The 17,058-nt window shown below is 34.9% G+C and overlaps 1 protein-coding gene across 2 annotated transcripts in view; it reads left to right on the plus strand.

Moving 5' to 3' along the window:
* The window catches only part of LOC150085967 (uncharacterized), a 229,765-nt gene that overhangs the window by 159,161 nt on the left and 53,546 nt on the right, over nt 1-17,058 (plus strand). For both annotated transcript variants that reach the window (XM_090374316.1, XM_090374317.1), the window contains exon 15: nt 14,441-14,479. In XM_090374316.1, the coding sequence (XP_090230442.1) occupies nt 14,441-14,479 (39 nt within the window). The remainder of the gene's footprint in view (nt 1-14,440; nt 14,480-17,058) is intronic.

The raw sequence follows: 17,058 nt of genomic DNA on the forward strand, positions 1-17,058 counted from the left end.
TTTTATGTGTATCCTTATGCTTTATTATATAATTCTATTGTGTTATGCAAGTTTGGAATGATATTTTTTCAACTGCATAGTTTCTTTTCTCTGCCTGGGGGGAAACTGACATCTTCGAGTGAAGGTATATAATGTCAGCTTTGTCTTCATTACTTTAATCCCCTTTACAATTCCCACCCTAGTGTGTAGTTGCTAGTACATGCCTTGTGCTGGTGTGATCATGAACTAAGTGCCTTTACTACCTACAAGCAGACAGATATGATTGAATACTGTGCCTGCAACCCATATCTAACAAGATGCAAACAAGCACTTGTCTCCAACTGTGGTAATTTCTTGACATTTATCGAGGAAATTACCTAGTCAGTTTTCTAGTTCTTTGGTTACAAATCCAGAGCTTAAAGATCAAACAATCTGAGCCCGAAACTGGCTAAATGAGAATGATATCCAAATGTTGGATATCATTTCTGCATGATCTCTTGAAAACAGGGGGACTAATGATTAATAAAAAGTTCTTTTGTTATTTTTAAAATTCCTCTGTTGATTGACCCATGCTAATTGTATGCCATTTTATGTGCCTATGTTCTCTCCCCCCTACCATCCAACTCTGATAATATATCTTTATAGATTTGGTTGCTGGGTTGATATAATGTGACCAGGCAACACAGCAGCAGTCTCCAAGACAGAATGTGCTGGTCCCGCAAGTACTTGTTATTGTTGGTGACTATTGTCAAGGAGACAGGGAATATATTATGCAAAAAATATGTCTGCCGAGGGCAAAAGTTGATGACGTTGTAGAGCAGATATCATGTTTTAAGGGCACAAAAGGTGATATTGTTGTACACGTTGGCACTAATGACATTAAGAGTAAGAGTTCTGCAGATTATGTAACAAGTACAGGTCAATGTTGAAAAAAAGTCACGAGTTAGGGTTGAATTTGAAAGTGTTTGCAATTCTGCCCAGACACGATAGGAGGGAGTATGTGATGAGAGCCTTGTCAATCAATTTGGCCCTGGAGAGATTGTGCAAGGCCCATGGGGTAGAATTTTTTTCAGTGTGGTCTGTGCTTGTTAACAGGAGAGACTACTTCTACAGGGATGGAGTACACTTAAATAGAAAGGGTGCAAGAATATTTGCTGATGCTATCGAGGCAGTGTTAGGTAGGTCGGAAAGCGGCTAGCTTGGGGGAATTCACAGACTAAAAGACTAACAGTGGCTGCAAGCAGGGACAAAAGTGATTCTTGCACTGCTTCTATTACAGTGAGCAGCAGCCTGGAACACAAGGTGCTGGCGATTTCCTGGACTGCTGGGATTCATTGTGGAACAGGTAAATACATGGCTGTGTTAGGGTAACTAAGAGTAGAAACAAGTGCATGTTTACTTGCATGTACACCAATGCTAGACATATAATTAATAAATTTGATGAGTTTGAAGTGTATAGTGGTCTCAGACAGTTTTTAAATTCTGTACAGTGGGATCAACTGATGACTTTACCAATGTTGAATTCTAAATGGGAAGCCTTCAGGGACTTAATCTTGGAGGCAACTAGGCTTTTCATACCAACTAAGAAATACTGGTCAAGGTTTAGGCCTAAATGGATGTCAGATGAATTAATGAGGCTCGTGGCAGAGAAGAAAAATGCTTGGAATGCATGTAAATTATCAGGGGACACAGAAGCCTAAGGCAAATGTAAGCTAGTGAGTAATCAAGTTATAAAGGAGGTTAGGCAATGAAGGCAAATTACGAGAAATCTTTGGCAAAGGATGCAAAGAAAAACAGCAATGAGTTCTTTGCTTATGTAAACTCTAGAAGGAAAGGGATGAATCAGATTGGCCCACTTAAAATAGATGGTTTGACTATTAATAATCCTGCTCAGGTAGCTGATAAATTGAATGATCATTTTGCATCTACATTCGCACTTGAGGAGTTATTGAAGGAGAGGAATGGCTGAAGTTTATCAAACTAACAGTGAGCTAAGTGATTTTGTAATAACTGCGAGCAAAGTGGAGAAGAAATTGTTGAAGTTAAACATAAGGAAGACACCTGGGGTGGATGGGATCTCTCTAGGGCTTACAATACCGGGATCCCGGTCATTTTTTTCCGGTATTGATACAGAAAATACTGGTTTTCTGGTACTAATTTAAAAAAAAATAATTGTTTATAATTTAATCACATAAAGGTTATAAAATCACCTTTATGTGATTATGATGTTGTTATCTCTACTAGCAAATGTTCGATAAATCATCGATAGGACACCATGCAACATTGCAACCTGCTCACAATTCTCGGACAACTTCATGTCTGACCATATCATAACTCCCAAGTCCCGTTCCTCCAATACTGACTTTAGTTCAACTCCACCAATTGTATAAGTTATTTTGGGGTTGCTGTTCCCCTGGTGTTAAGACCTTGCATTTTGCTGAATTAAAGCATATAGCTGCCACTTTTCTGATCAACCTGGAAGTCTATCTAGGTCACTCTGAAGAAGCTCTGCTTTGCGGCGATCATTAACTACTCTACTGATCTTTACATCGTCTGCAAGTTTAGACCTCATGCCCTCCATCCCTTCATAGATGTCATTTAAGATAATCAAAAACAACAGTGGTCCCAATACTGATCCTTGGGGAACCCCACTTCTTACATTGATCTAATCTGAGGAATAACCATTTATCACAACCCTCTGCCTGGTGCCCTCAAGCTATCGTTCTATCCATCTAAGGATTTTCTCTATGATTCCAGCCTGCTCCAACTTATAAAGTAACCACTCAAGTGGGACTGAGTTTTGCTGAAATGCTTTGCTGAAATCCAAATAAACAATGTCGAAACTTTTCCCTAAATCCAGCTCACGAGTGACCTGTCAAAATGGCTAACCAGATTTGTTAAACATGATTTTCCCTTTACAAAACCATGCTGTGTATATACAGAATTCCATTTCCATCTAAATGATTCTGAATTCCACCCTTGATAATTGCCTCCATGATTTTCCCTACTACTGAAGTTAGATTAGCCAGTCAGTAATTTCCCATTACACTCCTGGAACTGCCTTTATGTTCCAATTTACACTAATCCAATGGAATCTCACCTGTCCAGTGATGCTCTCATAACTAGCCTTAATGGTTCAATGCACTCACTTGCCACCTCCTTTAAGATTATAGGGTATATGCCATCAACCACAGGAGCCTTACTCGCCTGTAGGTGCAAAAGTTCTCATTAAATAATCATTTGAAATTTCAATATCATTAATTACATTTTTTTCCACTTCACTTCCATAATATCTCATTGACACAAAGGGGTTTTTTTTTTTATGTAAATATTGATGCAAAGTAACTGTTGAGTTCATCTGCAACTTCAGCTATGTTATCTAATACTATCCCACATCCACAAATGGGTCCAATCTGATTTGTCCATTTGTGCTTTGCATTTATATATGTGAAGAATTCCTTAACTGCACTCTTCACTCTCTTATTTATTCCTTATCCTCACTCTTTGCTCTCTCCCAGACTCAGTAAAGATACTATAGTGAAAATTATACTTAGCTTAATAAAATGTCTTTCTCCTTCAGAAAATGATGAACATAATTCAACCATGGAAACCAACATGGAACAGAACATTAGTCTTCTGCAAATTCTTTCCAAAATAAGAAATTGCCTGACTCCAATGAGATTTTAAAAGATTTCAGTTAGAAATTGAGTTTTAAAAATTTTTAAGAAATTTAAAAGATTTGAGTTAGATTGAGTCAGAAATTAATGAAATACTTTTAACTATTTTTGCTAAAAAAGTTCAAACCCTAGAAAATATGGACTGAGATCGTCTATGATTATCTCAGTACTACCAGAATAGAATCCGAAAGGGCATTTTCTGCCGCTAATCAAATACTGTATGTACCAAAATTAGATCCATTTTAAATGATCATACTATTGATTGCTTATGTTTCTTAAGAGCTCACTTTATTCGGACAGGGAGTGTGGATGCTTAAACATAACTAAACTTTGCAATAACAATATGTATTTTTTTGTTTTTAGAATAACTGTATTTTAATGATTTTTTTCCAGAATATTTATTATTGCAATAAATGCTTATTTAAAACTTGAATTCAAGTAATTACAGTACTTGTTTTTTCCTTACTTTATTAACTGTCATCAAAATTTATTGAGAAAAACGAGAGTTTTTTTGGAATATCGGTATCCCAGTTTCATAAATTAAAAATACTGAAATACCAGTATTAAGATTTTGACCGGTATTGTACGCTCTAGATCTATCCAGTTATATTAAAGGAGGCAGCAAAAGAAGTAAGCAAACCTTTAGTCATAATTATGAGAGCTTGCTTGGACTCAAGGGAGTTCCCCGTGGACTGGAGGTGTGCAAATGTATTCTCAATTCACAAAAAAAAAGGGCAGTTAAAACTATAGACCTGTTAGTTTAACTTGTGTTCTAGGGAAAATAATGGAGTCACTGGTTAAAGAAGTGTTGCAGGATCATCTAGACAAGACCGCAGTAATAGTTAAGACAAAGCATGAGTTTGTTAAAGGGGGGGTCTTGTCTGACTGATTTGATTGGATACTATGATGTGGTAACAGAGGAAATGGATGCAAAATTATTTTCATATCATATACAATCGATTCCGATTATTTGGGACACATTGGGTCTGATGCATTTTGGCCCGATTAAGCAGCTGCCCCAATTATGCGAAGTTTCGCGTAAATAGTTAAAAATACAGTAAATCCCCTCTTTACAATTGGTTCACTGTACAATCAAATCTCGTTACGATGGACTCACAATAGTAAGGTACCATTTACTATGCAATGTGTAGTAAGCGCTGGTCATTGTGATCACATTTGTGAATTGAATTTTAATTCTATTAAACAGAAAAAATAGGAGGAATATCATCCACAGGCTATAAAAGTAAAGATATATTAAGCACAAATTTATCCTTTATTACCTTACCAATTAAAAAATTAAATGATACCTGAAAATCGGAAGAATATACGTGATAATCGGAATAATTAATACTTACTGTAATATGTACATATTAACTTGACATTTTTGTTCACTGACATTTGTGGGGGGGGGGGTTAAAATTTAAAACAGCAAAAAGGTAAGCAATCAATAACAAAGAACATGGCACACACAAATTGCAAGTAACACAATACGTGCAAGTGAGTACAAAGTAACAAGTTACAAAGCTTCAAAAATAGGAATGAAGAGAAGATTCTGAAAATTAATTTTTTTATATGATTGAAGATTCCATGGAAGTGTAAGCACATTTCACCATAATAACCCACAGAATTCCAGCTGTCGGTATTATTGCAAATTCAATAAGATCGAGTTTACTATCCGTTTATGATAGATTGCACTAACAGAAAAGCCCAATAAACAAGTGATTGCTAATTGTTTTTATTGTTTTATGGTTGTGACCTCCAGAAATCAGACTGTATCTCGTGGTTCGGTCGGAGACAATCATAGAGTAATCTTGAATGCTGCAGTCTCCTGCCCCGATTAAACAGCATGTTGTCCCAATTAAGTGAAGTAAACCCTGGCAATTTTCTCGATTGGGTTCTGTTCTTTAAGATTTATCCCAAATAACCAGAATCCACTGTATTTGAATTTCAGGAAAGCTTTTGATACTGTTGCGCATGGAAGACTGCTCTAAAATTGGAGCCATATGGCATTTATCCATTTTAGCATTATGACTATAATGGATAAAGGTATGGTTGAGTAGGAGATGACAGCGAGTAGTAATCAATGGACACTGCTCTTTGGGGACTAATATTATTAGCGGAGTCCCCCAGGGTTCGGTGCTGGAATCGTTGTTTGTGTATTTATCAATGATATCGATGAAGGTATATTAAGCTTAATGTCAAAGTTTAGAGGATTGTTAATAACGGTAATGACAGTATGCTACTGCAACAGGATCTGGAAAAGTTGAGAAATGGGCTGAGAAGTGGCAACTGAAGTTTAACATTAACAAATGCAAAGTACTGCATATGGGTAGCAATAAACTTTTTGCTGTCGGACAACTAACACAATGTACAAGGCAATGGTCAGGCCACACCTTGAGTACTGTGTACAGGTCTGGAGGTATCATTTTAGGAAGGATGTAAAGTTTCTAGAATGAGTACAAAGAAGGGGAACAAAGGTGTGCTCTTACCAAGAAAGGCTTAAGTTCTGCAAATTGCAGAACTTAAGACTAGGCACCTATGATGTGATCTGATTGAGGTATATAAGGCCTTGAATGTGTTGAGCAAGCTCAATGCTGATCAGATTCTTCCTCTTGTTCAGATTAAGAACCTAAGGAGTATAGATTCAAACTGAGGAAAGACATTTGTAGAATAGATGTGTGAAATTTGCCTTTGTCAGCGGTTAGTTGATTGGTGGAAGAGACTTCCATCTCTTGTTGTGGAAGTTGATAGCTTAAGTAAATTTAAGGCTGAGCTAGACAGGCATTTGGAGTGAATGGTCGGGTGAAATGGGAGGGGGTTTTTTTGTCCGGCTGATGCTGCATAAGCTTGCTTTCTTGCATCGTATGCCTCAACTATAATGCTAATACCTCAGTATAAGATTTAACACTTATTTTTAATATTCTACTGCCTCCTCAGTATGAATTAGTCTCAGTTGCTTCAAATTTGAATGCTCTTAATATGATTCAAAGTTTCCTACCAGAGCTGAAAAGACTTAATTTCTATTTCCTAGTACAGGTGACCCCCGCTTAACGCTGATAATTCGTTCCGGAAAAACAGAGCGCTAAGCGAGCCCTGCATTCCCATAAGGTAACATATGTATTTGTGAGTTGCGGTCGGTGCCATAGGATATTTCCCAATCAATAATAAACGGTAGTGAAAAGATGTACAAATGTCGGTCAAAATATTTAATATTCAAATATTTGTACATATAAAATATTCTGCATTACATACGTATATAATTATATGGTAACTACTTACGTACCAAAATTAAACTTAAAATTCCAATTAAAATCATGAATTTAATTGATTTAATTTAATTGATGAATTTAATCATGAAAAATGTGTTGATTTTGGGTTGAACTTTGGCCCTCTTCCAAATAAACTAAAAGGGGTATTAATTTTAAATCCTCCGCAGCGTTACCACCCGACAATAAAGTCATCCGATCCTCCGCCGCTTTCAAACCTGGCATGTTTTTTTCTTCTTTCAATATGAAACTTCTTTTAGGCATTCATTTCCAAAAAAGTCCTGCTTCATCAGTGTTAAAAACTTGTTGAGAAGTATAACACATAATACCCCTCTTCAATAATCTTAAGTTCTTTTTTGAAAGTTTCGGTTCCTTCTGCACTTGCAGCTTCTCCCTGGATTTAATATCTATTCAACCAGCCCTTACTAGTTTTAAATGGTTCCACTTTTTTTTTTTTTTTTTTTTTATATAATATTTAACTTAATTGAATTCTGCATTGGATATTATCTTCAATAAAATTAGTTAGTCTTTCCATTTCAATCCTAATAGTCGGCCTAGCCCTAGTTGCTTGCAGTGGAACAGCTATCTTTCCCGCTGCTAAAATTAATTCTTTATTTTTTTATAATTGTTCTTACAGTTAAACTTGCAAGTCCTAAATTATGGTACACCTCCACTTGTCGTTGACCGGAATCGATTCGCTTCGAAACATCTAATTTAATTTTCAAATTCAGTATTTTTCTTACGTACTGCGCCCAGACGTTTTTGCTTTTTCATTCTTATCAGCCATTATTAACTCTTCGAAAATGTAACTGCATTGGTTGCATTAATTATCATACAATGTTCGAGTAAACTGTCCATTACACACGATGTCTAATACTGTACTGAGTGATGACTAGACTTCAGATAAATGTATATAATGCAAATATTACAAGCAATATACTTGATCATTTTTTAAAATGTTGATCTCGGAACTACATAACAAGTTACTGTACTGCAATTAAATTAGCGTGCGAGAAAATTTCACTGAGCGTGGGAAACGTTTTAATGCTGTTTTGGTATTAATTTTCAAGCTATCGACTCCATCAAATGAAACAATTTCGTTAGATATGCCAAAAATGCAATCTGTAAAAGAGCGTTGTAGTCAGATACGGGTTATAATATAAGAACAGCGTTATAGCGAATCAGCGTAAAGCGAACCGTGTTATAACGGGGGCCTGCTGTATTAGTAATTTTTCCTTTTACAGTTTGGAATCACTTATATATCAGATAATCATCCCTTCTCTTTGAATATTTAGGGATTCCAGAGAAGGAAGAAACTTTCTTTTTTTGGTAGAATTGGTGAGCCTTCTTAATGAATCTCTTCATACCAGTCTGTTTTGTGGCCATTTTTAGCAGAATTTTCTTTAATACTTCTGATTTAAAAAGGTGAAGATATTGTCAAGTTGCAAGACTTGTTTGACAGTATTCTTAACTTTGCCATAAAGCTCATGAATGTTGACATTTTTGATCACCAGTCTTGCTGCTTAACAGATGTCTGAGAAATTTTTCTCCTTTCTCTTTCCTAAGATTAAAATTTAACCTAGCTTATTTTAACTTACCTTTGCCATTTGACATTATTTGTCCCTTAAATGCTCTTTAACTTTCTTGAAAAATTTTAAGAAATAAAAGGTAATCTGCTCTTTATTTAGGAATGTCTTCTGTTATAGTTGAAAGATTACTTGAAATAAATTTATAGAAAGAGATTACTGAAAAGTTTTAATTAGAATTCTGGGGGAGGGAGGCCCTTTCATCCTTTCTGTTTCCTCCAATATAAAAATCTAGGCCTCCACCTCACCCAAGGAAACATGGTACAACATTTTTTTTATTAGTGGTTCTTTTGCTGTGGTGTTAATTATTTTAACCATTTTCGACTTCAAACTAATCTCATCGTGTCCCCAAATCTTTTCTTGTTCCTCTCATTGGAACAGAATATAATTTGTATCTTCTTATAAAAATCTTTGGGTTCACTTTGATACCAAACTTTTTTTTCATTCTCATATCAACTTTTTTTTAAACTCTGTATGTAAGCTGTCAATACTCAAAGACCACAGCTTATTCGCATCTCTTGTATACCCTGTTTTCATCTTCCACTACATTAAAACTTATCTTCTTTCTTTGATTTTATAGAGAGCTGAAATCTGGTCAGCAGTGACACCCACTCTGCCCACTTGAACAACACTAGATAGTAGTTTGTTGTAACAATTAACAGTCAATTACTCCCTGGCTGAAAACATATTTTCACACGTTTATCCTGCAACCATTCTTTTCAATTTATGTTTTCCTATGTGTGTGTCGTTTAAGGAGTGCTGTTGCCATCAGAATTTAGTTTACTCACTCCATTTAAAGCCTTAAACACTTCAATCTGGTTTCCTCCAAGGCGCTTAGTTTCCAGATGCTACAGTTTGCTGAATGAAGGCTTTCTTAGTAAGAGTATTCTTCTGTGCCTCTAACTAATCGTGTTGCTCTTCTCTGCACTCATTCCAACACGTCAATATTCTTCCTAAAATAAGGTGTCCAGGTCTGTATGAAGTACCCAAGATGTTGCCTAACCATTGGCATTATGTAATAAAATAATCACCTCCTTGTCCCTGCTGTCAAATTCCTGTATATCATTGATAGAACCCTGTAGGCTGTCCTAGCATTCTGTCTGCTCTTTTAGACAACTTCATGTCATATTTGTACAGTTACCTCTGTCTTTTATGCTTCACTACCTTGAGTATTGTTACTACCCATTTGGTTTGGTATTCTGACATTACTACCACCTGTATGCAGTACCCTACATATTTCAATGTTAAAACTCAATTGCCACTTGTACAAAATCATTGTAATCAGTTTTTTACTCAGTATTTAAAGTCAGAAACATCATGGAAAAAGTGGGCTAGTGCATCTTTGTGCATAAACTACAAGATGTTCAAGGTATACATTTTCCAGTAGTTCCCACAGATTGTTCTACAGAAAATTGTAGGTATGCCATTCATGAAAACTTTTCTGATTTAAAAAAAATAATAATAAATAAATTAAATAAAAAAGGCCAATAAGATTGTCCCAAGAACACCATATCAAATGTAAGGAAATATTGAAAATGATTCTGACAATCATGTGTGTGTTTGCTTCAGCCTAGGTATGAGCGTTTCAAGAATTGAGAATTCTATAAGGGCTGTTCAATAAAGAATGGTCATAAATTTTGTTTTTCGCATGCCTTTATTAGTCATCCATATTTTGATGGTCTTTTTCAAAGTAGTCCCCACTTGATGAAATGCACTTACTCCAACATTTCTGCCATCCTTCAAAAACATGGTGGAAGCCATTTTGATGTGTTTGAGAATTGCCTCCAATGTCTTTGCAACTTCTTCTGAGGACTGGAGACTTTTTCCTCGCAGCTCCTTCTTTAATTTTGGAAAATAAATAACAGTCGTCTTCTCTACTAGAGAAGTGTTGTTTATTTGGAGTAGTGCAATACTGCTATCTCATTGTGAAGGCAACCACAATATGAGATACAATTAAAATGATGCCTTCTACACTACTTACGTAGTTCAAATTTATGGGTTAACTATGGTATATTTACACCGATATAATATATTTAATTTTGGAGTAAAAAAATTTTTTTTGCAGGGTACAAGATCAGAGCTGTAGGGCAGACGAGGAACATTTTACATTAATTTGACTCAATGATAGCGTGAGCAATGTGAGGCCTTGCACATCCACCAACCTGCTTGCAGTTGTGCTCTTTTGCGACAAATGTGATTCCTCAAAGTGTGCAATACAGTTCTGTAGTAAGGTCTTGTTGACGTAGCACAACATGCTGGTAAGCCATTCCTTGGATGTCAATAAAAAGAGATTACCATAACCTTTCCTGCAGAAGCACAACTTTTTTTTTTTTTTTTTTTTTTTTTTCAGTTTTGCTGATGTAGATTTTTGAACAGAGCTTTGTTGCTTACTCTAAGGGTGAAAATGACGAAGATATGTCTCATTCACCATTATAAATAAATATTCTGTTTATACTCCGATACAGAGGAGTTCGCATGATAGATTGAATACAAGAAACAGCACCATATTCAGTAGTCACGGGCTTGAACCCCGGTCACTCAAGGCACGTGTACTTGTGCACTCGCATGCCTGACCACTAAGCTACGGCGGCCTATATCACCTTGTGTAGAACCACACCGTCTTCAGTAACGATCCATTGCTGTTGCTGAGGTTTGAATAGTCTTGGAATCCAGCATGCACAAACATGTCATATGCAAATGATCATGGAGAATACCCTGCATGCTTCCTACTGATATTCTCCATAGCCAGGTGGGAAGGAGCAGCAGTGCGTAGCACACGCTTCTTGATTAGACCGGGGTTCGAGCCCGGCACCACCAAATATGGAGGATGCGGAAAGGTCAGGGAATGACCACCGCATATCCCAGAGCAATATGGCCTTAGTTGCTAATGCTCCTAAAAACCAAATAACAAACAACAACAACAACATCTCTGCCAGTTCTCTATATCTATGACAATTTTCTCTGTTAATTACAGAAGCAGTGTTTATGGTTTTTGTGGTAACAGCAGTGGTCAGAACTCTGGGACCACCGATTTTTGCAATTGAATCACATCCATCTTCAAACATTCTAAACTACTTGCAAGCTGTGCTATGTGGAAGCGTAGATTCACCTTAAGGCTCTTTTAACATTTCATATGCTGATGATTTCTTGAGGTGGAAACAAAATCTTGGGGCAACTTACTATTACTCATGTGTCACATCCATTGTTATTTAGGCAAAACTGAACAGGCATAAACTTGACCGACTGCCAAGGTCTCACTGTGTGCACGAGTCAACTGCACAGTTGCTATGTGATGCAGCTTGGTTTGGTCTTTAATTTCACAGCTCAGCTAGAAATAGCAAGCAGTATGGCTGTTCATGAAAAATTGTGATCATTCTTTATTGAACAGCCCTCATATTTCTTGTAAAACATGATTCATCTAGAACATGGCTGACAAATTGAGGATTGTGTGTACATTGCAAAATGGGCCACCAACAAAAGTTTGTACATTTGTTCATATCTTGTGGCAACAAATCTTGTACAAGTGTATTATGAAGTGGATATAATTTCTGGTCATGTAATGTCCTCCATGTGCTTTCAGATGAAATATTTATACAGTGACAGACTTCTGGTAAAGGATACTTGAGTGGCATGAAGTATTTGCTCTTCAGCATTTGGAGTTTTAAATCTCCTTCTACCAGTGTTCACTCAGTGGTGTCCATATACATGTCTTTCTAAGTTGTCTCTCTACAGCATCTTATTTGATACAGTTTCTATCAGGTAAACTACAGAATTCTTGGGAACCTAACTACAAATTAAAATCGTATCAGTTAGCATGAAAAAAGATAAGATTTGTAGTGTCTTCCATAATATCAGTTTAATAAATGCTGTAATTGTAAACAGCAAAGCAGTCATTGTGAAACTTTAAGTCAGAGTACATAGTGCTAGTGTGTACTCTGCCATGCTGGTTACTCACAACTGAATAATTGATATGATTTATGCAGTAAACAACACTATATTATATTGGAAATGAAGAATGAAGACATCTGAGCTCTGTTTATAGAAACTTTTTTTTCTTGTTTCAAATCAGGCTGTATATAACCTCCCCCCCCTCCCCCAAAAAAAAAAAAAAAACATGCACACATTAAAAACCTAACTTCAAATTTTACTCCTGAAAATAACACAAAAATATGCAAAACTGTTTAAGTTTATATTTATTGCTTATAAATTATTAGTTTATAAATTGATTTAGAGAACTGTTACTAACCCCCACCCTTTGCAAAAATAAATAAATAATATTTTTCCTATTTGTTTATTAAATAAATCTTATTTATAGTTTAATTTTATCACAAATTGTTTCTGAACAATTTACAGTAAAATTAAGTTAGAAATAAGTTATTTTGGAACACTGACAGCTAAAATAAATAATAAATTTCCATTTATACTCTCTGCAGTTGGGACTACAATTTGGAACTTTATTATAACTGTTTTTTTTTTTTTTTTTTCATTTGACATATTAGTTTGACCGCTAACAGTGAGCTATGCACTTTTTGTGGCAGCATACATATTCTTGCATTGTGCACACCAGCATCAACATAGACTACACTAGGGCCACAGCTGCTCTACAGAAATATATATATATATATATATATATATATATATATATTATTTTTTAATTGATCATGTTTTCACTTTTTTCTTTTCCCTCACAAAAAGCAGTTTTTAATTTTAATTTATAAATAATTTTTATATGTTTATTATTGAAATATTGCCATGATCATTTTTTGAAATAAATAAATTGCTATTGGATCAATTATAACTGAATATAAATTTTGTTATTAGAATGATTTCTCAACCAAATATTAAATTACACATCTATCAACAAATGTAGTTGCTAAGAGCATTTGGGGACAGTTATAAAATTATGTACCAATATGTTATTATGGGTTTGTTAAAAGATATCTAAGATTCATGATATTACTAGTTCTTATTTCAGAATGTTGAGTAGTCCAACAATCAACAATGTTCTTAAACTTTCTTAAGCAGGATACTAAATAACAGTATATAAGTATCTTTTAGTTATAAACTCTCTCTCTCTCTCTCTGAAATAAATTTTTAAGCATTTAATATTTGATATACTCATTATCTGATTCATTGTAAGGTCCACTAATGATCTTAAACTTCTCTTAAATTTCCTTTCTTGAAACACTATTAACAGGTTTTAGATTCTTACTTTTACTCACATTTATATATGTTTATTCACTCTTTTTATAATACTGCTTTATTATTACTCACCTGTTCTATTGTCAAGACAGCAGTCTCATTTACACCTGGGGCAAAAGTAAAATGTGGATTCCACTGACGATAAATATTTGTAAGCATATACAAACACTCTCATCCAGCAAGAAATGGTGAGCAGTAAAATAGAGTAATAATGATTTATTAATAGTGGAAATATTTGTTAAGGGTATTTAAATCAAAATATGATTGAGGGACGTTTCACAACTGACATTTTCTGTTACCTTATCTCATAACAGTCACTAACAGACTAGGCTTGTATTTAGTATTTAGGTTGAAGCTTAATACCATTATAAAATTAATCTACATTACAAATCACAGGTATAAGATGATAGGGAATCAAAATTAACAAAACAGGTAGTTTATTCAGCAGTCTCTATTGTTTTCTCCAAGTTTACTTTAATAAGAGCACTGCAGTTTCCACAACTGAGTTACACAAGCAACTTGTGTTCAAATCCATGTGATAGTGCAAAAATATGACAACATCTGTATGGTTTCTATCAGGTAAACTCTTTTGCTTGCTATGTGGCCATTATGTTATGTGGCAGATATATATAAAAAGAAAATTTATTTATTATTGTATCATTATGTAAAAATCTAGCAGAGTTTGAAACTTATATGCCATTTAATAGTTGCATTTTTCTCTCCCTCACAGAAATTTTTACCCATTTTAAGTTCTTCTCGTCTTAACCAGGTAAGTTTTATTGTATATCTTTATTGGGTACAAAATCTTTTATGTAAAAAAATATGAAATGTCATGTTTTAAGGGTCAATTAGAAATAACTGTAATGATAAAAACTGTCAAGAAAAACTTTGGGTTATATAAAATTTTTAAATCCCATTATAATTATCATTTTAGAAAGAATAAAATTAGTGAACACTTTGTAGGACCCAACCAAGCTTTCATCTTGTTTGGGGTTGTTCCACCAAGATGAAGGATGAATGCTAATTTTAGTAACTGCTTGTTATCACATAAATTGGCATCTTGATATATTATCATATAACATTCACATGTCATTTGAAACCAAATGAAGAATGAAAGAAGCAATCTGAAATGACAGATTTTATTTTAGTTGTTTTTCCTCCCCCTTTCCTGCGTATTAAAAAAAAAAAAAAAAAAAAAAAAACAGCTATAGGAACGGCAAAATCACAGAAGACGTGCAGCCTTGAGAGATTGATTATATTTTGCTGAAAAAAAATTGTGTAATCATAACATCAAGTTCAGGCTATGATTGCAGTAAACTTTTGCTTTATTATAGGTTATGTTTGAGGGTAAGAGCCTCTAAATTCAAGGAGCTCTCTCTCTCTCTTTCGTGCGCGTCTTTACTAATATGCTGTATAGACCACTTGCTCTGTTTATATTCTCTTCTGAGGAATTCTTGATATGAGGTAACCAAAATTCTCCTTGACAATTCCCACCAGTATACATATGGTAGTGTTAGATTAAATGAATAAGCTGGATATAGTCAGTCATGATCAAAATGCTATTCCTGAAGTATCGGCACAATATTGACTATATCCTTATCAAATATCAGCTTTCAAATAACGTGCACTTGTCATTTGAAACCAAATGAAGGATGAAAGAAGCAATCTGAAATGACAGATTTTATTTTAGTTATTTTTCTCCCCCTTTCCTGTGTATTAAAAAAAAAAAAAAAAACAGCTATAGGAACAGCAAAATCACAGAAGACATGCAGCCTTGAGAGATTAATTATATTTTGCTGAAAAAAAAAAATTGTGTAATCATAACATCAAATTGAGGCTATGATTGCAGTAAACTTTTGCTTTATTATAGGTTATGTTTGAGGGTAAGAGCCTCTAAATTCAAGGAGCTTTCTGCACTCTCTCTCTCTCTCTCTCTCTCTCTCTCTCTCTCTCTCTCTCTCTCTCTCTCTCTCTCTCTCTCTCTCACACACACACACACACACACACACACACACACACACACACACACACACACACACACAGAGCAGAGGTTTACTGATATGCTGTATAGACCACTTGCTCTGTTTATATTCTCTTCTGAGGAATTCTTGATATGAGGTAACCAAAATTCTCCCTGACAATTCCCACCAGTATACATATGGTAGTGTTAGATTAAATGAATAAGCTGGATATAGTCAGTCATGATCAAAATGCTATTCCTGAAGTATCAGCACAATATTGACTATCCTTATCAAATATCAGCTTTCAAATAACGTGCACTTGTCATTTGAACCAAATGAAGGATGAAAGAAGCAATCTGAAATGACAGATTTTATTTTAGTTGTTTTTCCTCCCCCTTTCCTGTGTATTAAAAAAAAAAAAAAAAAAAACAGCTATAGGAACAGCAAAATCACAGAAGACATGCAGCCTTGAGAGATTAATTATATTTTGCTGAAAAAAAAAAATTGTGTAATCATAACATCAAATTGAGGCTATGATTGCAGTAAACGTTTGCTTTATTATAGGTTATGTTTGAGGGTAAGATCCTCTAAATTCAAGGAGCTTTCTGCACTCTCTCTCTCTCTCTCTCTCTCTCTCTCACACACACACCCACACACACACACACACCCACCCACCCACACACACACACAGAGCAGAGGTTCACAAATATGTGTTGTGTCTTTACTGATATGCTATATAGACCACTTGCTCTGTTTATATTCTTCTGAAGATTCTGAGGAATTCTTGATATGGGGTAACCAAAATTCTCCCTGACAATTCTCACCAGTATACATATGGTAGTGTTAGATTAAATGAATAAGCGAATAAGCTGGATATAGTTAGTCATGATCAAAACACTGTTTCTGCAGTATCGGCACAATATTGACTATCCTTATCAAATATTAGCTGTTGTTACTGTATGTGACATTTCACAGCCCTGTTGAAACTATTGCCTTTTAAAACTTAGATTTTTGAGTGACATTGTTTCAGTTCATCGAAAAACCTGAATAGTGTTCGTGATTGATGGTAACAGTTTGCCTATATCTTATCCCCAAAGTGGAATTGATGATCCTAACTGGAATAGCACACACTCTTTTTTTCGTAAATTTGGTTGTTGGAGTACAAGAAGTGTATTGTTGCATGTTGGTATATCCTAGATGCACATGGCATTCATCATAATCTTTCTTGTTATTCACTTAAACTACTGAATTTCTGAGAAATAGTTGATAACACTCATATTCAGACTAGTTTTCTAAACACCAGCATATTTCACAATCAAAACAGCAAGGATTTCTTTACTTATATAAACTCTAAAAGGAAGGGGATGAATCTGATTGGTCCACTTGA

The sequence above is a fragment of the Mastigoproctus giganteus genome, chromosome 5, assembly GCF_048544385.1.
Source record: "Mastigoproctus giganteus isolate SK-2022 chromosome 5, ASM4854438v1, whole genome shotgun sequence".
NCBI classification, from domain to species: domain Eukaryota; kingdom Metazoa; phylum Arthropoda; class Arachnida; order Uropygi; family Thelyphonidae; genus Mastigoproctus; species Mastigoproctus giganteus.